Source organism: Schistocerca piceifrons, chromosome 3, assembly GCF_021461385.2.
Source record: "Schistocerca piceifrons isolate TAMUIC-IGC-003096 chromosome 3, iqSchPice1.1, whole genome shotgun sequence".
Classification (NCBI taxonomy): domain Eukaryota; kingdom Metazoa; phylum Arthropoda; class Insecta; order Orthoptera; family Acrididae; genus Schistocerca; species Schistocerca piceifrons.
In genome coordinates this window covers 327,627,774-327,651,221 of record NC_060140.1, presented here as the reverse complement: position 1 = coordinate 327,651,221, position 23,448 = coordinate 327,627,774, and the positions used below count along the sequence as shown (strand labels likewise).

At 38.7% G+C, this 23,448-nt stretch overlaps 1 protein-coding gene across 1 annotated transcript in view; it reads right to left on the bottom strand.

The window, feature by feature from the left end:
• Positions 1 to 23,448, bottom strand: part of LOC124790142 (COP9 signalosome complex subunit 3) — a 124,951-nt gene that overhangs the window by 29,429 nt on the left and 72,074 nt on the right. Inside the window, exons 4-7 of the mRNA XM_047257728.1 lie at positions 3,944 to 4,138; positions 3,633 to 3,784; positions 1,726 to 1,885; positions 1,520 to 1,633 (exon numbers count right to left, since the gene is read on the bottom strand). Coding sequence (XP_047113684.1) covers positions 1,520 to 1,633; positions 1,726 to 1,885; positions 3,633 to 3,784; positions 3,944 to 4,138 — 621 coding nt within the window. The remainder of the gene's footprint in view (positions 1 to 1,519; positions 1,634 to 1,725; positions 1,886 to 3,632; positions 3,785 to 3,943; positions 4,139 to 23,448) is intronic.

The window sequence follows — 23,448 nt, the reverse complement described above, 5'->3', positions numbered from 1 at the left end:
AAGTAGCTATCTGTAGCAGATTCTTAACAATCAATACTGTAATTAATGAAGCATAAGAGTTGTGCAGGCATTCCCTATCCACATCCCATCCTAGCTCTGGTTAGTTGCCTCATACTTGTGAGCAATGTGCTTTATGTGCACTTTCCAGGTTAATTTTTGTTTCATGGGGAGTTATATACATAGGACAATTAAATCCATGGGGAATAGCCATTGAGATGTATAGTTGCTTCAATAAGAGTTGTTTTGGGCCTAGAAAAGTATCTGGTTGCCTTCTAGAGAAATACTCTTCATGCAAATACATGCATCTGTGATTCTCCATGCTTTCCTGGTGGATCACATAAGGTAAATTTCACAACATTTCCTCAAGACAACTCCTTGATATTGTCCGACTGTTGCTGTAAGTTACTACTGGAAAGTAGTAAATGCAAATACAATAGTTTATGTATTGCAGAACTTTTACCTTCTATGGCAATATGTTAGGTAGGCCATTAGTATAAGTACAAGAGGGCCATTAAAATCTAACTTTGGGGCAATCTCATATTCTTAGTTCTTGGTCATATTGCACATCATTCTATGACAAGGAGTAGTCAAAGAGAGTGAGAAAATTACAGGCACTTAGCATGTTACATGTCTATATTTTTATAGCTAGCACTGGTAGTGAAGCATTATTGTATGCACTGCTTAGACACAGAAATATTGTTAAAAGGTAGGTCTTTCTGTGGAAGGAGGTTTATATGTCACTGATTAGATGAACAAGATCATAAGCTTTTCTTGCAAAAAAAGACTGATTACTAAGGAAAAGGTCACAATATTCGAACCACTACTCTAACCTGTATTGAATCATCTGCTCCATTATCTTGCGGAGACACTGTAGTTGTGTTACTGGTCAATAAGATGCCATTGAAACAGCTTGCTCCTTAGTTTCAGCACGGGTATTATCCTGCTTCCTCTTGAAAGCTTAGTATTTTAATGTTCAGTCCACTTTCTATATAAAATATATAATAAATAGCACCAAACTAGCCGATTTTGAAGTTCACCTTTCAAATTCCTCCCTCAGTTTCTGTTTCAATCATTCTTCTTTAACCATTCTCAATCAACAGTCTTTTGCGAGTCATCAATACTAGTGTCAGACTGTTGTTTGTTGTGCAACTTTTTTTGTCTTTCTTTCAACCAGACAAATAAAGAATCCCAAATCCCAAAAGATTATGATTCCTTTACATTTTACACAATTCTATTGGACCATAACCATCTCCAATATAAGTAAGTAAAGCATATACATCTACATTTACACAATCTGAACTATTATAACAACCAGTTAATGAATCATTAAGGAATTTTGCACTTTTCCTGTCTATTCTTAATTATAAAAACACAATAAATAGTATATGTACATTCATGAAAAGCGGAATTAATCCACATGAATGAAGTACTGAAATAACATATAATCAATAGAAAAATTATATTTTATTTATGTTAACTCATTTCCAAGCATCTGAAAACAGTTTTGGTTGTAACATACCTCTTCTTCCAGGCGACGCAGCATAGTGGGACTATTGTATTTCTCAGGGTCATCATGAAAAATAACCATGCCATCTTTCTGGTTTATTGTAGCAAATATATCACCATCTTCTATCTTTAAGAGAAATCAAAGAATTAGGTAAATCACATAATATTTACTCAACCATCAATTTTTACTCAGATTCATTCTCATGTTAAAAGCTTTACCATGTTCAGTATGTATTTTTCTGCTTCTGCTGGACCTTTGAGCTGAACACGACTAGCTACATCTGACAAAGACAATGTTAAAAAGGTTTTGGTCAGCCTTTGAATATTCTTCTTGTACAGAGATGCTAAAACCTGCTTTACAAGACCTGCATTGCTATCTCTGTGAAAAGCAAAATGCAATTCAATTAAATTTAATGATAGAAACAAAATTATATGTTAACCAATGAATAAAACAAAAGGTAATATTGTATGTTGCTCATGCAACGGATGTGGAACATATGCATATATCAGGCAACGCAAAAACATATTAAATCAGAATAAATGCAATGTTTGGTTGTTAACTGTATGTGCACCTCAGTGACACTTGTGGGAAAAGATGAAATATGTCACACCTCCATCACTAGCGGTCATCATGAAACATCAATGGCTCTTTGACACATCCTTTTTCAGCCTTTCCTCTCTTTGTTTCCATTCTGCTCTAATCTATTTGTAATTTATCAGTAATTTCTCTTTCTTAACTACACAACATTACTAAAATGTGCACTGTAACTTGGCATTTCTAGCAGAGAGTGCTGAGAGTGGCAGAAACGTGTTCCACTCTCCATACACTACTCAATGGAACTGAGTGGAGAGGAGAGAAGAATACTTGCCTTGCTTCTCTCTTAGTGCAGGTAGTATACATCTGGGTTTTGTGGTTCTATAAAAACAAAATAGACGTACTGAGGTAACAAGTAATCAAATGTATTGCGTAAGTAGAACTGAAATTGCCGTATACATTAATGTGTTCAAAAATGACATTTCCGTAACTATATTTATTGCTGCATCTTACATATCAGTGAAATGAAACAGCATTCAACAATAACTGTTACAGTATAACGATACCACACAGAATATTGTTTGACAGTGACTATAGTGGCCAGAAACAAGTCAATCTCTGTCCAAGTCATATGACTTATACCATTTCCTTTGTTCCCACCACCTGCCACTAAAAATGCTAAGTTACGGTAGGCACCCAGAACCCTCTTGGGATTGGGTTTTGCTCTTAGTTTGTAAAGTTCCCTATCCTTACTCCTCCTCATTTCACTCTACACTTTCCTCCCACACTTATGACTTCCATCCATCTTATTTCCATGTTGTAAAAAATTACACAACAATGTCAAAAACAATAACAATTCCATGGCAGCACAAAAATTGGATGTTATTTTCATAACAAGACTTAACTTTTAAAAAATAAAAAAATAAAAAAAGTACATAATTTGAACATTAAGGAAAATTCAACTGAGCGTTTAAGATTCATTATTTATTTTAACTTTTCTTAAAGCTGTAAACTGAATTGGGACAGATTACTACTCGTCACATACAGGAGGTGCTGACTGGCAGACAGGCAAATTAAAAGTAGGCTAGCTATCAGATACAGTTCTCCTCCAAATTTAGAAACACACATACATTCATACAAACACAGGGCAACTGTTGTTTCCAGTCACTGAGGCCCAAATGAAGGAAGCTGCAATAGTGTTGCCTTTGGGCATATGCAGGGATGCGGTGGGTTTCTAGGTGCAGCAGCATGAAGCTGTGATGGAGGGAGGGGAGGGGGAGGAGAACGGATCCACAGAAGGGGTAAGGACTATGCATATACAGTGGCAGATGGGAGGGGGGGGGGGGGGGGGACAGGAGGCAAGATGCCACAGTGGAAGCAGGGGAGGACACACAGGTAGATGAACAACAGAAATTAGTGAAGGATGAGGTCCAGGGGGTTACAAGAATCAAGGACATGCTGCAAGGAGTGTTACCGCTCGCACAATGCAGAAAAGATGAATGCACCCTCTTCTTCTTCTTTCTTTCTTTTACAATATTTCACTCTCCACTATTTACGTCTTATCAAATTTATGAAAATGTACAATTTTCACCTGGCAAATGTCTCCTGATATTTACTGATTGTCGCTTTCAGATCATCCGAGTTGTTGGTGCTGTAAGATGATGCTAAATCATGATAAGCTTGGCTCAGAGGCTTTATGAATCTTCCCACAACTTGTGATGTATACTTTGGTATATTCTGGACCTGGAAAGTTTTAGAGTACAAGGTACAACATGCATGTACAGATTTACTTGAATCATAATTATAATTCTCGGTTGAAAACAGAAATACTTTTATTTGCAGCTTAGCAAATTCGATCGATATGACCTGGTTTCAATATATACCTGCAATGAATATACTTACCTTGCCATGTAGTATAAGTGATACAAGGATATATTTCTTGTAAGCCTCCAACATTACATGTGACACTGCCATAGCTGGGGTGGTAATGGCTACTTCAAAGAAATATAGAGCCCTATCATAGTTTTTAAGTGCTGCATAGATCATTCCACCATAGTAATAATACAGAAGGAAGTACTTAGCATCAAACTGTCCACCCTGAAAATAGATAACAGTCACACAGTAATGGCAGAGTACAGACTCACAAACCAAAATCTGACATCCACTGTAAAATAATAAGATCTATGAGTATATCATTACTCTAAAATTATATTTCTAGGAAAACCACAAATAAAAATATCTAAGTTCTCTAGATTATCCATTACCTTACTACTTCTTAATGAGATAGACTGAATGAGGTAATGCTATCTAAGTTTGATATGAGCATGTTGTTGTTGTTGTTGTTGTCATCTTCAGTGCAGAGACTGGTTTGATGCAACTCTCCATGCTACTCTATCCTGAGCAAGCTTCTTTGTTTCTGAGGAGCTACTGCAACCTACATCCTTCTGAATCTGCTTAGTGTATTCACCCCTTGGTCTTCCTCTATGATTTTCACCCTCCGCACTTCCCTCCAATACTAAATTCATGATCCCTTGATGCCTCAGAATGTGTCCTACCAAGCGATCCCTTCTTCTAGTCAAGTTGTGCCACAAATTCCTCTTCTCCCCAATTCTATTCAAGATCTCCTCATTAGTTATAAGATCTACCCCTCTAATCTTCAGCATTTTTCTGTAGCAGCACATTTTGAAAGCCTCTATTCTCTTCTTGTCCAAACTATTTATCGTCCAGTTTCACTTCCATACATGGCTACACTCCAATGAAATACTTTCAGAAAATACTTCTTGACACTTAAATCTATACTCGATGTTAACAAATTTCTCTTCTTCAGAAACGCATTCCTTGCCATTGCCAGTCTACATTTTATACCCTCTCTACTTCGACCATCATCAGTTATTTTGCTCCCCAAATAGTAAAACTCCTTTACTACTTTAAGTGTCTCATTTCTTAATCTAATTCCCTCAGCATCACCTGATTTAATTTGACTACTTTCCATTATCCTCGTTTTGCTTTTATAGATGTTCATCTTATATCCTCCTTTCAAGATACTGTCCATTCTGTTCAACTGCTCTTCCATGTCCTTTGCTATCTCTGACAGAACTGCAATGTTGCCGGAAAACCTCAAAGTTTTTATTCCTTCTCCATGGATTTTAATTCCTACTCCAAGTTTTTCTTTTGCTTCCTTGGCTGCTTGCTCAACATAGACATTGAATAACATCGGAGATAGGCTACAAACCTGTCTCACTTCCTTCCCAACCACTGCTTCCCTTTCATGCCCCCTCGACTCTTATAACTGCCGCCTGGTTTCTGTACAAATTGTAAATAGCCTTTCGCTCCCTGTATTTTACCCCTGCCACCTTCAGAATTTGAAAGAGAGAATTCCTGTCAACACTGTCAAAAGCTTTCAAGTCTAGATATGCTAGAAACGTAGGTTTGCCTTATTTAATCTATCTTCTAAGATAAGTTGTAGGGTCAGTATTGCCTCCAGTGTTCCAACATTTCTACGGAATCCAAACTGATCTTCCCCAAGGTCGGCTGCTACCAGTTTTCTCATTTGTCTGCAAAGAATATGCTTTAGTATTTTAAAGCAGTGACTTATTAAACTGATAGTTGAGTAATTTTCACGCCTGTCAACACCTGCTTTCTTTGGGATTGGAATTAATATATTTTTCTTGAAGTCTGAGGGTATTTTGCCTGTCTCATACATTTTGCTCACCAGATGGTAGAGTTTTGTCAGGGCTGGCTCTCCCAAGTCTATCCAGTAATTCTAATGGAATGTTGTCTACTTTGGGGCCTTGTTTCAACTTAGTCTTTCAGTGCTCTGTCAAATTCTTCATGCAGTATCATATCTCCCATCTCATCTTCATCTGCGTTCCCTCCCATTTCAATAACACTGACCTCAAGTACATGAATGTAGTGTTCGTAATTCCTCACATATTCACTGAGAATGTTTTTCAAGTATTTTTCCAGCTAATATGTAAATGCACCACTAACTACTGGTCTCAGTGAACTTCAGGAGGGCCATATAGTCGTGGTGGCACAGCTGCTTGTGCTCTTAATGGTGTTATGAGGTGAGACTGACAAATCTGGGAAGAGTCATCATCTTCATTTCTATTTTATTTGTGGGATTGAATCTTATCTCTGTATGCAACATCATTCAGATAGCACTGGGACCATAACAATGCCCTTGTCTGTTGGCAGAATTACAGTTTCCTTGTCCTCTGCAGATTTCTCTATGATTCTTGTTCTTCGCTGGAGATGTTGGATCTTAGTACTGGTGCCATGGTAAGTACCCTACAGATCTTACTGTAAACTTCTTCTTCTGCTTTTGATGACAGCAAAACTGCAATATGCTCCATGGAGCTGAGGTAATCTGATATTGATAGCATTTTTTCATCTACATCTACATGGATACTCTGCAAATCACATTCAAGTGCCTGGCAGAGGGTTCATCGAACCACCTTCACAATTCTATATTATTCCAATCTTGTATAGGGCACGGAAGGAACGAATACCTATACCTTTAACAAGGATCTTCACTGTCCTTCTGCAGATGTCTGTTAGTGAGATTAATTACTGTACCGCTGCATGCTTCACATCTAGGCTTCTTGTGCAATCAATCAAATTCTGATTTCTGGCATGCAGATATTTTCGACTGCATTGATTCTGTATGTGACTATGTCGTTCTGTCAACCAAGTCCCAAGAATCTGCAGAGAGTGTATCCGACATGTAGAGATGGAGATGAAGAAGCTCTTTTGAAGTGACATGTAGCATTTGTTGGGTGTAATTAATTCTTTCTCATATTAGTACCTGGTTTGCACAGCACATAATCCTATTTGCCACTAATGTTAATAGATGTTTGACTTTGGTAAATGTAGAGAGACCTTGTTGGAAAGGTCAGCTTCCTAAGAAGTTGACGTTTCTTCTGGTGAAGCTAATCCAACTTGTGTCCATTATGGAGCATATCCCACCTGTAGAGTGAACTGAAGTGATCTCTCAGATTTTCTTGGCATGATTGATTAATGGTATGCTTCTAAATACACAGCTAACTTATTATTTTGAAAACTGACCCAGTCACCATCTTCAACTGCCACAAGTATTCTTGTTACATGTACTTGCCGCCTGAATTCGCACCCACTGTGCCCTTTCGTTTTTCAGAGCCTGTACTAATATTCCCTAAAATGCACATTCTCTTAGTGTTTCCTGGCTCTGGTTAATGATCTTAATAAGTTGAGTGTCAGACTCAAGGACTTGCTTAAATTTAAACCTCTATCTCCTGAAGCTTGAACAGTTCCTGGAACATTTATACTCTATCCATCCTAATCACCATTTGTCACAAAGAAATATGCTGCTTAAGACTCTGGTCCATAGAGCTCAAACACTTTCAAAAGAGGAGGCACTTACCGAAGAATTACATCTACAAATAGTGCTCCAAAAGAAAGAGTACTCAGATCATCAAACTGAGTGGGTGTTGTAGTCAAAAAATCAAGAACACCTGAGAAAGAGAATGAGACTTATGCATAGAAAGAGAAGCCAAGAACTGCTTACCTGCCTTAAGCTGTTCTGACATCTGATCGGTAGACTTCTACAAAGACATAGTATCCAGTGTATTTCATTCCCATCAACAAAGATTTAAAAAATCTTCTTTGTAATGTGAAATATGATATAGGTGTCTGAAAGCTAGCTGTGTACTGCATTCCATACAAAAGTGCATCAGCTGTCACCAAGGATTACTTCGAATGCAATCATGAAATGAAATATGAGGAGACTAGTACTGCGGTGCAAGCGTCAAATTTCTGGGACAGTGTAACTAAGGAGTCTATCGAAATAAAGATGTCAGAAAGTCTAATGAACAGTGATGGAGGTTTCAATTTAAACAAGGCCTGGAGTCTGGGATCCAGTTTATTAAGATCTTTCTTTACAGCCATCAGAGTGGGAAACACTAAGAGAATGTGCTTTTTGGGGAATATCAGTACAATTTCTGAAAAACAACAGAGTGTCAAAGGACACAGTGGGCACTGGGCAGTGAACAAGGCTATAAACAGTGGCACAGGACCAAGAATAGTACACGTAACAGTAAAACTTCCAGTGCCTGAAGAAGACAATTGGGTCAGCCACTAAATAAATACTCTCCTTTGTATTTTCTTTTATTTTTGTACATTACATTATTAGTATAGTTTATTTCAAAATGTAGCTCACACAGTCTCCTAACACAGAATAAATAATACTTTTTCAGCCCCATTTGTACTAAATTAACTTAGCACCCACTGCTTCATCTGAATAGACTGTATGGCCTGCAGAGATTTTATTTTTATTTAATTGAATTTTTATGTTGTTCACAAATTGCAAAACATTCTAAGCTTTTCATGCTACTTAATGCCCTATAAGCATGATCTTTGAATGAATATAATTCCGACCAAAAAGCGATTCTGATAGCCGGAGTCAGAAGTTTTTGTTAATCAAGCCTTTTGTGTTCTTGTTGAGATGTTTCCTTAGCAACTTTCATCCCCTAACAAACATTTATTTATATCTAACTGAGCAGTGAAATATCAATTTTATTAAGTTAAGCTTTAAAATTTTTTTAATGTAATGAAATATTTTGTTAAAAATTTTCAGCCCCTATTGCACTCCCTTAGAAGTTGAATTTCCAGAAACACTGAAAGACATATTTTTTTATTTCTAACCAAGCAGTCAAATACCAATTGTCATAGATGCAGCCTTAAAAATCCTTTGGTAGTTCTTTAGCTTTCACCCACTATTATACCCCATTAGTGGTTGAATTCACAAAAAACATATTTTTTTATTTTCTGACTGAGAAACCAAATACCAGTTTTTGTAGTTCTAGCTTAAAAATTTCCTTAATAGCAACATACTTTCAAAAAGCCTAGCATCTCCTATTTCACCCCCCCCCCCCCCTTAGGAGTGGAACTTCAGACAATCCCTTCTTAAAAGATGCCTACAGTATAAGATCCACACCCTCACCAAACTTCAAGTTCCTATCTTTAGTGGTTTGGGCTGGTTGGCGATGAGTCAGTTTAATCCTATTTCACCCCCTTAGGAGAAGAAATTAAAAAAAGTGAAAAAAACATTTTTTTCATGTCTAACCGAGAAGTCAAACACCAATTTTCAAAAATTTAGCTTTAAAAATGCTTTTGAATGAAATATTTTCATGAAATGTTTCACCCCTTTAGGGGTTGCTTTTCCAAAAAACAGTGCACATATATCTTTTTTTATTTATAACTGAGAAGCCAAATTTAAAATTTCATAGATTTGGCTTTAAAAATGCTTTCATAATAACATATTTTCTTTAAAAAAAAATCTTGTCTCAACATCCTTTTAGGGCTGCAACTTCAAAAAATCCCTTCTTAAATGACACCTACAGTACACGATCCACATCTTCTCTAATTTTCAAGTTTCTATTCTTAGCGTTTTGGCCTGGGCGATGGAGTCAGTCAGTCAGGACATCGCCTTTTATACATAGAGAAATTAGTACTGGTAATAATAAATCATATTCTCTATAGCAGCAAATATTTTAAAGCAGGCTGAAACATTAAAACACAATTGAATGATGGAATCATTATTGTCATTTCTCCTTCTCCAGTTTTTAAACTTTTCATTTGAAATTTTCTTCTCCTATCAAAGCATCAAGTTTCTTCACTTTCCTCATCTCTTCAAGTTTCTTTATTTCTTAGAATAATTTCCCTTTCTCTGCTCCTTTCCCCCCTCTTCTTTTCTGCTTCTTTTTCCCCATCTTCTTTTTGATTTTTCTTTACTCTTGGAGGTTTTCCTCAAATCTTTTGTGGGCAGCTCTCACACTGGTTAACATAGTCTTGGGCAAGTGGTACATTTTCTATTGTTCTTTGAGGAGGAGGAGATTAGTGTTTAATGTCCTGTCCATAACGAGGTCACTAGAGACAGAGCACAAGCTTGGATTAGGGAAGGAAACAGGCTGTGCCTTATCAAAGAAACCACCTTGGCATTTGCCTGAAGCGATTTTGGGAAATCGCAAAAAACCTAAATCAGGATGGTGGGATGTAGGTTCAACTGTTGTCCTCCCAAATGCAAGCCCAGCTCGGTACTGTTGTTCTTTGTGCAACTACACTTTGTTCAAATAGGTTATTGACAAGCCAAACATCTCCATACTGGTATGCTTTCCCCTTCTTGTTATTTTATTTTATTTGTATATTAGATTTTTTACACACCCTTGCTATGAGGGGCAAACACAGCTGCAGTAATCTATTTCAATTGATAAAACCAGAACAGCTGCCAGAAACGGATTTATTAAACCACTCAGTCAAAACTAGTTTCATGTCCCTAAAGTCACATATTCAGGCAAAACCGGTGAACCTAAAAAATATATGCAGTTTACAATTACAGCTAACCTTAGTTTGACTGTAATCAGCATGTTTCAGTGCCAATTACCAGATGAGGTTTATGGACCTTAAATTGTGATTACATCTCCACGAGGTCCCCTATCTTCCTGCTTGATGATGATGATCGGTTTGTGGGGTGCTCAACTGCGCTGTCATAAGTGCACGTACACATTCCAAATCTGAACACAGTCCAATCTCGCCACTTTTCATGAATGATGGTGGAATGATGAGGACAACACAAACACCCGTCATCTATAACACGAGGACAACTGGCTTGCCCCCTTTTTTTATTTTATATGACAGTATTCCATTTTAGGATACAGGTCTTATCTGGTTTTTTAAAGTGGCTGTCCTTCAGCCACTGTTTTTTATACTGGTACACTGGTTACTATGTTTTGTTTTTGATTTTCAGGTTCTTTTTAACTCTTTGCACAATTGATCTGTTATGATTTCACAGTGTAATATAATATGCTGGGTGCAAGGACAGTCTCATAGTTTCTCACATTTTTCGTCAATTTTACCACATTTCAAACTGGTCACTATAGTTTTTGTTGCTTTTAAGATGTGGTTCCATGTTGAACACAGATATGCCTTTTTGGTTTGGTAGATCTTTTACAGATATTTTGCAAACAGTTCACTCTTGTATTTTATCTTTTATGACATTGCACGAATGTGATGTATTATTCACACTTAAACCTAACTGCATATGATACTGTCAATGTGTCAAGGTACTTTACATTGTTTGTCAGTTATACTGCTTTTCATTCCAGTGATTTTGTTTCTGTACAGCTGGTCCCCTAGCTTATTGTGCTGTAACACAGTTAATTTCTCACGTGGGTTTAGTTCCTACAATGGCCTATGCATATGTGGGGCTACCGGGCTGCAATGTTGATCCTCTGGTTCTGTGCATGTGCCCCTGGGAAGTCTTCTGTGGACATGACCTGCGCACTTTGTAAGTGTTGTGCGGGGTCTGTGGCTGTTTCACCTGTGGTTTGGTCACTCCACTTGTTGGTAAGCTGGATCTAGTGGGGGAAGGAGGCCAGGGGAGGTTCTTGCCCATTTCTTCGGATTTGTTTCTTGCCATCATTTTCTTTCTAGGGGTTTGTCTTGCCTCTGTCATCTGTCATTTTATGCACGATAGGTGTGTATTTCATATTCCAGTTTCAAGCAAGAAGGTAGAGGACACCTATTATTTTCTCTCTTGGGGATCTAATCTCATTTTAAAGTCTATAGTCCTCACCTGCTAAAAGACAATGCAGCACTTTGACACAGTCAAGTTAAGGTTAGTTCTAATTGTAAACTTCCTATTCTTTGTAACGTCATTAGTTTTCACAAGAAGATGTGACTTCATGGTCACAAAAATAGTTGTGACAGAGTAATTAATAAATCAGTTTCTGGCAGCTGTTGCAGTTTCATCAACTGAAATGGATTACATTTTTAATTCTTGAAAAACAACTCTCACCTGTTGCATTACCGTACGAAAAGACCAAACTCAGTTTAATAACTTGAAAAATTTTCTGATTTTTTTTTTTTACTCACTCATAATGAAACATGAACGAAAGTCATCCAGTCTTGAAGAAGAACTCCCCCCCCCCCCCCCCCTTTTTCCCATATTAATTTAAAAGTCAGGCCAAAAGTAGTATATGCTTCGCTACTAATATCTAATATTGCTATCATGGGATTTGGCTTGTTCATAGATTCTATTCGTTGTGTAAAACACTTATGATAATATTTTAACCATCGGGTTTCACTGCACTGCTGGGTTAAACATTTCATTTGGCTCTACTGATTAGTTCTGAAGAGTTGGTGTAAGGCGATCCCTGACAGTTAGCACTGCTGTTACCAGCTTTCAGCTGCGTACTGCTGACAGCTGCAAGTGAAAACAATAGTCATATACCTGTGACAACTGCCAGGTGTTGCCATAGAGACATTTAGAAAATTGCATTACATGACTGGTTGATGTAGGTGCGAAAAGCTGCTGTACCCAGCCCACTGCAACTGTCAGGAACCTTCTTATGCTGAATCAATCAGGCAGCAGCAGCCGACTGACACACAAGCAGTGGCAGGGAAGTAATTGATTTTGTGACTTTTACAAGTTCCTAACCAGGGGCGAATTTTTATAATATCATCTGGGTGCTTTAATAGTTCAGTTTGTTGAGTTTCTGCGTGTTTGTTTAATATCTAATAGCCACAGTTCTTTTGCAATAGAAAGTAAACCGATTTTGTGACATATTACAAGTTCCTAATCAGGGGTGAACTATTTAGTTTCACATCAGTGCTTCGGTAGTTAGGTTTTTGAATCTCTGCGTATAAATCTAATTTATTAGACTCAGTTCCTGCGTTTTCATCAGGGTCTACAGTAGAGTTGTGCAGCACATGCCAATAATCTGTTTATCTGCATAGTTTAGTTTTTCACAGTCTTTACTATGGACAGGGACTGCAATTGTTGTATGTGGATGCGAGCCGAGTTGGTGACACTTCGCTCTCAGCTTCAGGCTGTAATGGCTTCGGTTACACAGTTTAAGGCTGCAGTGGATGGGCACCACTGTTGTGGACCAGCCGTGGGGATTCAACAGACATCCAGCACGTCCGAGTCCTCCAATCGGTCCTCACCAGTGGCCAGCCCAGTTACTGCTTGCACTCAGATTGACCCCGCACCTGTGGTCGAGTGGGAGGTCGCCCCGGAGCGTAGCAGGTGGAGAAAGACTTCCCAAGTGGCCGCATGTAAGGCCTCCCAGGTTAGTCTGACAAACAGGTTCCAGGTGCTGTCTGTAGCTGCCACTGTCACTGAGCCAGATGCTGTCACCTGTCCTTTTTCAGAGGAAACCACTCAGCCTGCAAGATCTGGACAATCACAGAGGGTGGGATTATTGATAGTTGGGAGCTCCAACGTTAGGCACGTTATGGCGACCCTTAGGAACATGGCTGCCAAGAAGGGAAAGAAAACCAATGTGTACTCCATCTGCATACAGGGTGGAGTCATTCCAGATGTGGAACAGGTCTTCTGAGATGCCATGAAGAGCACAGGGTGCAGCTAACTGCAAGTGATTGCTCACATTGGTACCAATGATGTGTGTCACTTTGGATCAGAAGAGATTCTCTCTGGTTTCAAGCGGCTAACAGAAGTGGTAAAGGCTGCCAGTCTTGCTTGCAAGATGAAAGCAGAGCTGACCATTTGCAGCATACTTAACAATCATATACAACCGTTCGCTCGACGAAAGACCCGTACCCAAAGACTGGAAAGCTGCACAGGTCACACCAACATTCAAGAAAGGTAGTAAGAGTAATCCACTTAATTACAGGCCCATTTCATTAACGTCAGTATGCAGCAGGGTTATGGAACTTATATTGTGTTTGAACATTATGACTTACCTTGAAGAAAACGGTCTACTGACACACAGTCAACATGGGTTTACAAAACATTGTTCTTGTGAAATACAAGTAGCTCTTAATTTGTATTGAGTGATGAGTATTATTGACAAGGGATTTCAGATCGATTCCATATTTCTGGATTTTCGAAAGGCTTTTGACACTGTACCATACAAGCGGCTTGTAGTGAAATTGTGTGCTTAAGGAATATCGTTTCAGTTACGTAACTGGATTTGTGGTTTCCTGTCAGAGAGGTCGCAGTTTGTAGTAACGGATGGAAAGTCATCGAGTAAAACAGAAGTGATTTTTGGGGTTCCCCAAGGTAGAGTTATAAGCCTTTTACTGTTCCTTATCTATATAAACGATTTGGGAGACAATCTGAGCAGCCATCTTAGGTTGTTTGCAGATGACACTGTCATTTACCGACTAATAAAGTCATCAGAAGATCAAAACAAATTGCAAAACAATTTAGAAAAGATACCTGAATGATGCGAAAATTGTCAGTTGACCCTAAATAACAAAAAGTGTGAGGTCATCCACTTCGGTTACACGATACAGTCAAATTTAAAGGCCAAAAATTCAACTAAAACCCTATGAATTACGATTACGAACAATTTAAATTGGAAGGAACACATAGAAAATGTTGTGGGGAAGGCTAATCAAAGACTGCGTTTTATTGGCGGGACGCTTAGAATATGTAACAGATCTACTAAGGAGACTGCCTACACTATGGTTGTCCATCCTCTTTTAGAATACTGCTGCACGATGTGGGATCATTACCAGATTGGATTGACAGAGTACATCAAAATAGTTCAAAGAAGGGCAACACATTTTGTATTATCACAAAATATGGGAGAGAGTGGCACTGAAATGATAAAGGATTTGGGCTGGACATCATTGAAAGAAGGGCATTTTTTGTTGCGATGGAAGCTTCTCACGAGATTCCGATCACCATCTTTCTCCTTCGAATGCGAAAATATTTTGTTGACACCAACCTACATAGGGAGATACGATCACCATGAGAAAATAAGGGAAATCAGAGCTCGAATAGAAAAAATAGAGTGGAATAATAGATAATTGTGAAGTTGGTTCGATGAACCCTCTGCCAGGCACTTAAATGTGATTTTCAGGGTATCGATGTAGATGTAGATTAAAGTATGCTTTCATACTCTAATATGAACTTTTGAACATAAGAATCATTTGCTTCAATTTCTTTACGAAACTTTTTGCCTTTGAAATATACACAAGTTGTCCTTATATTTTAAGTTCAAGTAGAAGCCATCAGATGCTGTGGTTGGTATTTTGTCATCCTTATTAAATGTAGCCAACAATTTATATACAACAATTTGCAAATTTAAAATCTAGTAATAAGCACATTGATGAGAAGCTGAAACTCTCTTAAAAATGGTACACATTTAGAGAAATAGATTTGAAAACTGCCAGTTTACATTTAATGCAAATTTTTCCATTGGTGCAGAAATATTTCTCAAGGGCTTGGTATTTAATTTTTTCCTTGAATCAATAAATGACTTCTTTTGATCCAAAATTCTCAAAACTCTATCAATACAGGCGAGTGACTGAAAATACAATATTTATTTCACAAAACATCATCCATTTTTGTAACATACTTGTGGAATATTTTTTATTATAACCGGAACTTCTTATCAGATTAGAGAAGTACCAGGTGTACAGGTATGAAACCGGAATTTCCCTCTAGATGGTGCTAGCCGTCAGTGTAGAGCCCGTGAGACCATGTCTACAGAGCAATCTGCTTCCTGTAATGGCTGACAACGAATGTCAATGCACAGTAACTCAAGTTCCATACACTTTTATATGTTTCAAATCTATAAACGTGTCAAGTTCTGTGCCTACAAACTACAATTTGCAAACAGTATTTGTTTTCTGTTATCATTTGACGCAAACTGCTGCAGATTCGCATCGAATGCTTGTCAAAAAGTTTTGGCGACCATGCTCTTGGGAAAACACAAGTATTTCAAATGCTTTGAAAAATTCAGAAGTGGTGATTTTGACATGACAAATGACGAGTGCAGGACACCACCGAAAAAGTTTGAAGACAATGAATTTCAGACCTTATTGGATAAAAATGATACTCAAACTCAACAGGAACTCATGGAACAATTGAACGTGATGCAGAAAGCTGGTCTCTGCAGTTGAGAGCTATGGAAAAGGCACAGAAAGTATGAACATGGGTTCTGCATGAACTGAATGAAAGACAACAAGCAAATCAAAAGACCACCTGTGAAATGCTGCTCGCCAGATACAAAAGACAGTCTTTTCTCCATTGAATAGTGACAGGTGATAAAAAATGGATATATTTTGAGAATTGTAAGTGTCATAAATCAAGGGTGAATCCAGGAAAACAATCGACATCCACAGCAAGACCAAAATGCTTTGGAAAGAAGACAATGCTCTGTGTTTGGTAGGATCAGAAGGGTGTCGTCTATTATGAGCTGCTAAAACCTGGTGAAACCATTAACACTGATCGCTAACAAACGGCAAATGATCTATTTAAATCAAGCATTATGTGAAAAACAACCAGAATGTGGAAAAAGGAAACACAAATTCATATTTCTCCATGATAACGCCCCATCACATACAGCAAAATGTGTCAGGGAAATGATCGAGGTGTTCGGCTGGGAAATATTAGGGCATGCAGCTTGTTCTCCACACTTGGCTCTGTCCGATTATCATCTATTTGCATCACTGGAACATGCTCTCACTGAACAACGCTTCAATTCGCATGAAAATGTACAAAAATGGCTCAGCTGACTGGTTCACTTCAAAAGAAGAGCTGTTTTTTTGCATGGCATTCACAGCCTGTCGTAGAGGGGGGAGAAGTATATATATAGCAATGGAGATTATTTTGAATAAAATATTGTTTATCAGTTTCAAGCGACAGATGTATAATTATTGCAACCAAATTGTGGTTTAATATTTCTACACTTGGTATACTTGATTATAAGAATGAGTTTTCATACGATACAGCAGATCTATTAACAGTTCTTACCATACCTGAATTTAAAAGAGTGCAGACATCCATTTAAAAAAAATACTGTTTTCCCTGACTCTCACCATTTTTGAAAGTGTTCCCTGACTTTCTGACCTTCATAAAATTCCATGACTTTCCAGAAAGTGTGAACCATGCACCATTCTGAGACATAACAGAGTTCCTTGACTGACTTTACAGCTTTCACACCCTTTGCTGTCTTTCTATTATCAAATCCCAAAATGCGGGCAATGAGTTGGATTCATAGCAAAGATGTGTGGTAACAGCGCAGTACAAGCTTACTCTATGATGACTCATCAAGTACAGTCAGAAATCTCCCCAACATGAGTACAGTGGGGTTGTGGATAAATACTACAGGAGTCATGTGAGGTTCCAGCATTTGCTAGAGTGAGAGATCTCTTTGGGGTGGAGATGAAGTGGCCATTGGCAGACTGCTTGGTGTTTAACCATTAAGCTCCCTGTGGACTACCGATCCCTTATATCAGAGTAATGGGTATACGCGTACAAAGTAAATGTGTGGTAAAGTTAATGGACGAGCGTCCTTTCCACTGACTCATTCAAGGGTAGTTTGATAAGTGTGGTAAAATTCCACGAGAGAATGGAACTTTTTTGCTGTGTCTTCAGGGTTGGTAAACTTGATTATGCCAAGGATTGTGTACAGAATGTCAACAATGTACAGCATACAGGTCATTGTTGACAGTCAGTCTGAATTGATCAGTGTGTCAACTGAGCATGAAAATGGAGAAAACCCGAGTTTCATGCTGTTATTAAACATTTTCATTTAATAGGTTGGGCTAACGCATAAATTAAAACTGAATTGAATGAAGTTCATATGGGCTTTGCACCATCAATGGAGACCATTTACTTCTGAAATAATGAATTTAAATGTGGTCGGATCTGCAGCAAAGATGAAGTATGCTACAGGGACCCAAGTGAGATTGCCATAAAGGAAACCATTGATAAAATCCATCACATGTAATGCATGACTGCCGAATAAAAATCCATGAGATTGCCGAGACTGAAGGCATCTCAAGTGAGTGAGTTTATAATATCCTGCACAGAGAATTGGCTATGAAGAAGCTGTATACAAGGTGGATAGCTCACAGTTGACCAAAAGTGCATCTGGCACAACATTCCAACACAATGCCTGGCATGTTTAACCACAACCTGCAAGACTTTTCATGCCAACTTGAGACTGTTGATGAAACCTGGATCCATCACTTCACACTAAAGTCAAAATTGCAGTCAAAACAATGGACAGAGGCTGGTGAAAATGCACCAAAGAAGACAATGACTATTTTGTCAATTGGCAAGGTGATGGCTACTATTTTTTGGGATTCCCAAGGAATAATTCTCAAAGATTACTTGGAAAAGACAGAATCTTAACTGGATCCTATTATGCTTCATTGCTGGATTGTATGAAACTTACATAGGCTGAAAAAAGACTCAAGGCTGGTATGCAAAAAAGTACTCTTTCACTAGGATAATGCACCTTTCCACACATCAGTGATAGTAATGCAAAAAGTGCATCAATTGGGCTTTGAATTGGTTCCTCATCCAGCCTATTGACCAGACTCCGTCCCAAGTGACTTCTGCCTGTTACCCATCTTGGAATTTTGGCTTGCTTGGAAGAAATTTTCATATAATGAGGAAGTGACAGTTACAGTCAACGAGTATTTTGCAGAGTTTGACAGAATATATTTTTCCAACAGGATAAAGAAGGTGGTGGATCGCTCTCTCGGAGGAAACTATGTTGTGTAATAAAGTGAGTTGTTTATGAAACAAATATTTTTTCTTGCTTTTCTACCAGACTTATCAAATCACCCTCATACAAGTACCATGGTTTACAAAAGAAATTGCTTCAAACATGGGATTTGACAGTGGGAAGGTCTGGCTGATTCATATCCAGGATCTGCACTCACTCTACAAATATTTTAGTGGTACCACATCTGCACTGCACCCTATGGGCACAGATCCTGACACTGGGCCAGAGGCTACAGCTATTTCCCTTTGGATGGTCTGTCTTTTAATTGAGAATTTTTTCTTAGCTAATTTCCAAGGCAGTGTGTGGAACTGGTCACAGATTCCAAAGACTTTATCACCTACATAAAAATTTTTGCTAAATTCTCGTTCAGAACATCATCTATCATCTACAGACTATTATTTGGTTCTTGTTGATCATTATCGAAGAAAGCAGGAGTGTAAGTCACAACAAACAGCGGTCTCTTGCCATTGTTTCGCTAATGACACGATTCCTCTCTTTTGTTTTTTAATTGTAAGCGGCGGTAGCGTGCACAAAATCAAGCCATGCCGCGAGCGGTGACAGGTCATAAACACAGATTATCAGAATGCAACAAACAATGCATGACACAGTACAGTAATGCATTTTCAGCTTGGAGTGACATAAACACCTATAACAAAGAGAACGGCACTTATCAGATCAAAGAAAAATAAGCAGTCAATTCAAACCAGACGAAGCACGTGAAAAAGGAAGGCTACCAGTATAAATACAGACAGAGCGCCTAACGCATAGCAATGGCTACCTGATAAAGCTTAACTGCTAAGCTTACGACTCGAACCAAACTACTGTAGCTGTATCGTCATTCATTCGACCTATATTGTGTCTCATATTACAATGGACCAACTTCGTTTCGATTTGGAGGTGCGGCCTAAAACTTTTCTCTCCCCTTGAATTTCGAGTCTCACATTTCAGGTGCAGCTTAGATTCGGGAAAATTTTTTTTTCCTTGATTTCGAGTCTCATTTTACAGGTGCGGCTTAGATTCGAGTGCGGCTTAGATTCGAGTAAATACGGTAAACTGGACTCCATTAGATGCCTGCATGCACAGTGATGGTTGGCTGTTCAAATTTAAAGGAGGACAGTAGTCAATTGCAAAATCCATAATTTATTGCAGATTTAGGTTTTGACCATAACATTGTCATCAGCAATGCATTAACAGAAGAGTCATACAGGTACCAACATGTTGGAGCATAAACTGTGACAAATGACATTAGCCTTTACATGACAGAAACAAAGCTCATACTCTCCCATATGCAGGGCCACCCACCATCCTATACACACAGCCTCCCACCTCCAAAACTGCCACAATAATGGAGAATCACAACATAAAAACGATTGTCCACTCAATGGTTGCAACCACAAACATACTTGGGTCACTCAAGCACCACATAGGGCTAAGGGCACCTGGCATCTACAAGATAAATTGTGATTGTGGCATACATTACAACAGCCAAACACAGCGAAGACCCTCACAGTACTGTGAAGAGCATCTGCCTGAACCAAACCAAGTTTGCAGTGAGATAGCACAACATCAGCAAAGGACATATGCTTGTTATTTAGCAAAGGTGCTGAACCTTGCAAATGGGTTTTGGGATTCAGTCATCAAAGAGACAGAGGAAATGAGACTACATGACAATCTTGTCCACAGGAAGAACTGTTTCTAAGTAAGCTCTGCAGGGAATGTAGTATCAGCAAAAATATGTCAGGAACACTCTGATGAGAAAGCGGCAGAGGCAGCAAGCAGAACAGACACGCAGCACCAGGACTCAGTTCCCGGACCTCCTCCTCCCCCCCCCCCCCCCTTCCATCCCATTAGAGACCCCTTTCCCACCACCAGCCATGACATCTCTTCAAAAAGCATGAAACTGGCACATTCGTTGGAACTTCGGTGAAGGTGTCTACGGTACAGCATCTACAAAAATACAAACTGGACATGAACCCAACACCTCACCTGAAGACAAACTAGAAACTCATTGAAACGTTATGACAAAGCAACATCACGATTTGGTTGATAACCTAAGAAGATTTCACAAACGAAAATCACTGACAATGCCTGAATTTCAGTATAGAACATCTCTACACAGAGGTGATCCAGTGCAGCTTCAAGATGCTCCAAAAGCTATGAATCGAGGTGAATCTACTAATCAGACTGGCTTTCTTACAGTGGTGTTGGGATAAGGAAAAGATGCCACAGTTTGTTTACCTGCAACATCCCACCAACAAAATGAGGAAAATATGCATTCTAAAGTGTGATAGGTTGGGCCTAGTGTAAGAGCATACCAGTGCCATCAGGCTAGAACTGGACAATACTGAATGAACTCAGAGCTCACTTGCCACTTGTGTCCATCTTCACAACCAGTGAACTCTGACAGGATATAAATGCAGACAAGGAGGGGGGGGGGGGGGGGGGGGGCAGGGGGGGGAGAGGGAATTCCCAGATTTCCCGGTGAAAAATACACTTTTTCCCTAGTGAAAACACACTTTGTCCGTGTTAAATGACATTATACTTTCTATCGGAACTGTAACACTTACTAACCCTTTGAGTGGTTAATGTTTTACACGCCAGTGTAGAACTTCCTGGCTCTTTAGAAAATGAAACCCTGAAAAAAAAAAAAAATCATCACATGGAAAGGTCTCTGATGTGCAGCAGCATGTACGCAGCACAATTTTGTATTACAGTATATTACACATTTTTGTATTACGGAAGTATAAACTCAAATTCCACCAAACACTGCACATTAGTTTCCGAAGCATTGAAATTGAGATTACGTTGTGCTTTTGCAAGCCAGTCACATAATGGCTTGGCTCTCACCACGTGATCTCTCCCACCGACGACGGGGGATATTCAGAACATAGGACACACGATTTAATAAGCCAGTAGCAACATCACTGTCACGTTGCATGAACACACACATAGGAAAACTTAATGGTGTTGCACACACACACACACACACACACACACACACACACACACACACACACACACACACACAATATTTTCCTGTGACCTGTTAGAGATTAGAAATTTGCCAGGTGCCAGAGAGCACCAGAAAATAGCTGTTCTGCATGTGCGCAGTTATGACAATGTTGGAAGCCCATATGCTTGTATATTTAAGAGATCTTACATTATGTCTTAAAGGAAGCAGGACATCAGAAGATATTCCAGGAGCATTGGAGCTTCGTAAACCCTACTAGGATGCATAATTTGTCTTAAAGAGCACATCCATACATCCAGATTCATAATGAAGTAGACCCCAACTTAATATTAAGCTTTCCAGTGTGGTTTTTGGCACGTAAATTTTCTATGAGTAATAGTACTGTATTATCTCATGCTTGGTTCTTTATTATAGCATAATGCTATATGTGCCAGAAGATTAAAACATGAACTGTGAACAGTTGAAACTAGCCACTAGTGTGGAGTGAAATACTTCATTTCAAATAAATTGACTGCCTCAGTGGAAAAGATTAAAGAAAGCCAAATTTCTTCAGCAAACTGACAAAAATGACTTCATTGTTCTGCAAAGTGATTAATGCTTGAATGCCAAAAATGTGGAAATAAAATAAAAATCACACAACTGAAACTAATAACATATTTTAGTCTTCTGTAATCGTGTGAATGTATTTTAATTCACTTGATAGCTTCCAGCCACAGAAATCCGTTTTCTTTTCATTTGACATGAGAGTTGTAAATGAAGAGAAAACAGCAAAGTCATTAAACATAAACATGGGTCGCATAGAGACTACCCCCTCCTCACAACAGCGCAGACTGCTCTGCACATGCATGAATCTGGTAGCTTGGGCGCACCAGAAAAATTTTTCCGCCTAGCATCTGCCTGCTTGTTACTACTGCTGACACATCTAACAGCCAGAAGTGGAAGAAAGTACTGATCATATGCGAATGAACTGTGCTTGCACATGAGCCCACTGGCAACCACTCAAACAAACCTAATGTAAATAGTTGTGACACCACACTCATTGGAAGTAGTTTGCTGTTATGAACATAGCCTTCATCTTAAAGCCTTTGACACATTTTGTTGTTGGCAGACACTTGTGTGTGCAGTGTTTTGTTGTCGTAAATGGCACATTTCCTTTGCAATCTAAGCTTTATTTTTTTCTCTCATTTATGTTTTATTGCTGCAGTATTATTCTGCAGTAGCAAGAAACAGTAATATTCTTTGTTAGAGTATCAGTTCTTACGAGTCAAAGCTATAAAAATTTAACTGAAAACTAAAACAATGAAAAATTCCCAGGTTTTTCCTGGTTTTCTGCCAGATAAAAAAATTTCCAGGTTTTTCCGGGATTTATTGGTTGTTCCTGGGGCATATACATTCTGTCTGAAAGCAGAAAGCTACTGTAAAACAATGCTCATGTTTCACTAGTTTCCAGAGGACTTCAACACTGTGATTCAAGGACTACCACCAGTTTGACTGGAAAGGAATTGGATAAGGTAACAGCTTCTGTGCTGTCACAAAAGTTTGAATTTTGCACAAGTATCAAGGACACTATCTAATATTGAGATAATCTGCAGCATCAAACAAACCATCCATGGGGTTCCCTCTGATATCGAAAAAGAGGTGAGATGGATACTTGCAGAGTCCCTAAGAAAGCCACAATGCTGAAGGGTAATGTCTTGGTTGCAGAATATAGGGATATACATGTCCTCCATGAAGACAAAGGCACTGTCATCCTAGCAGCTGACAAGGGTAATGCGACGTTACAATCAGATGACTGAAATACTACTACAGGATCCGGCATACATACAAGTGAAGAAGGGTCCTACACCAGCTGCGTAAAGGAAGACCATTACAATCCTAAATAACTCAAGACTTGACATGGATAT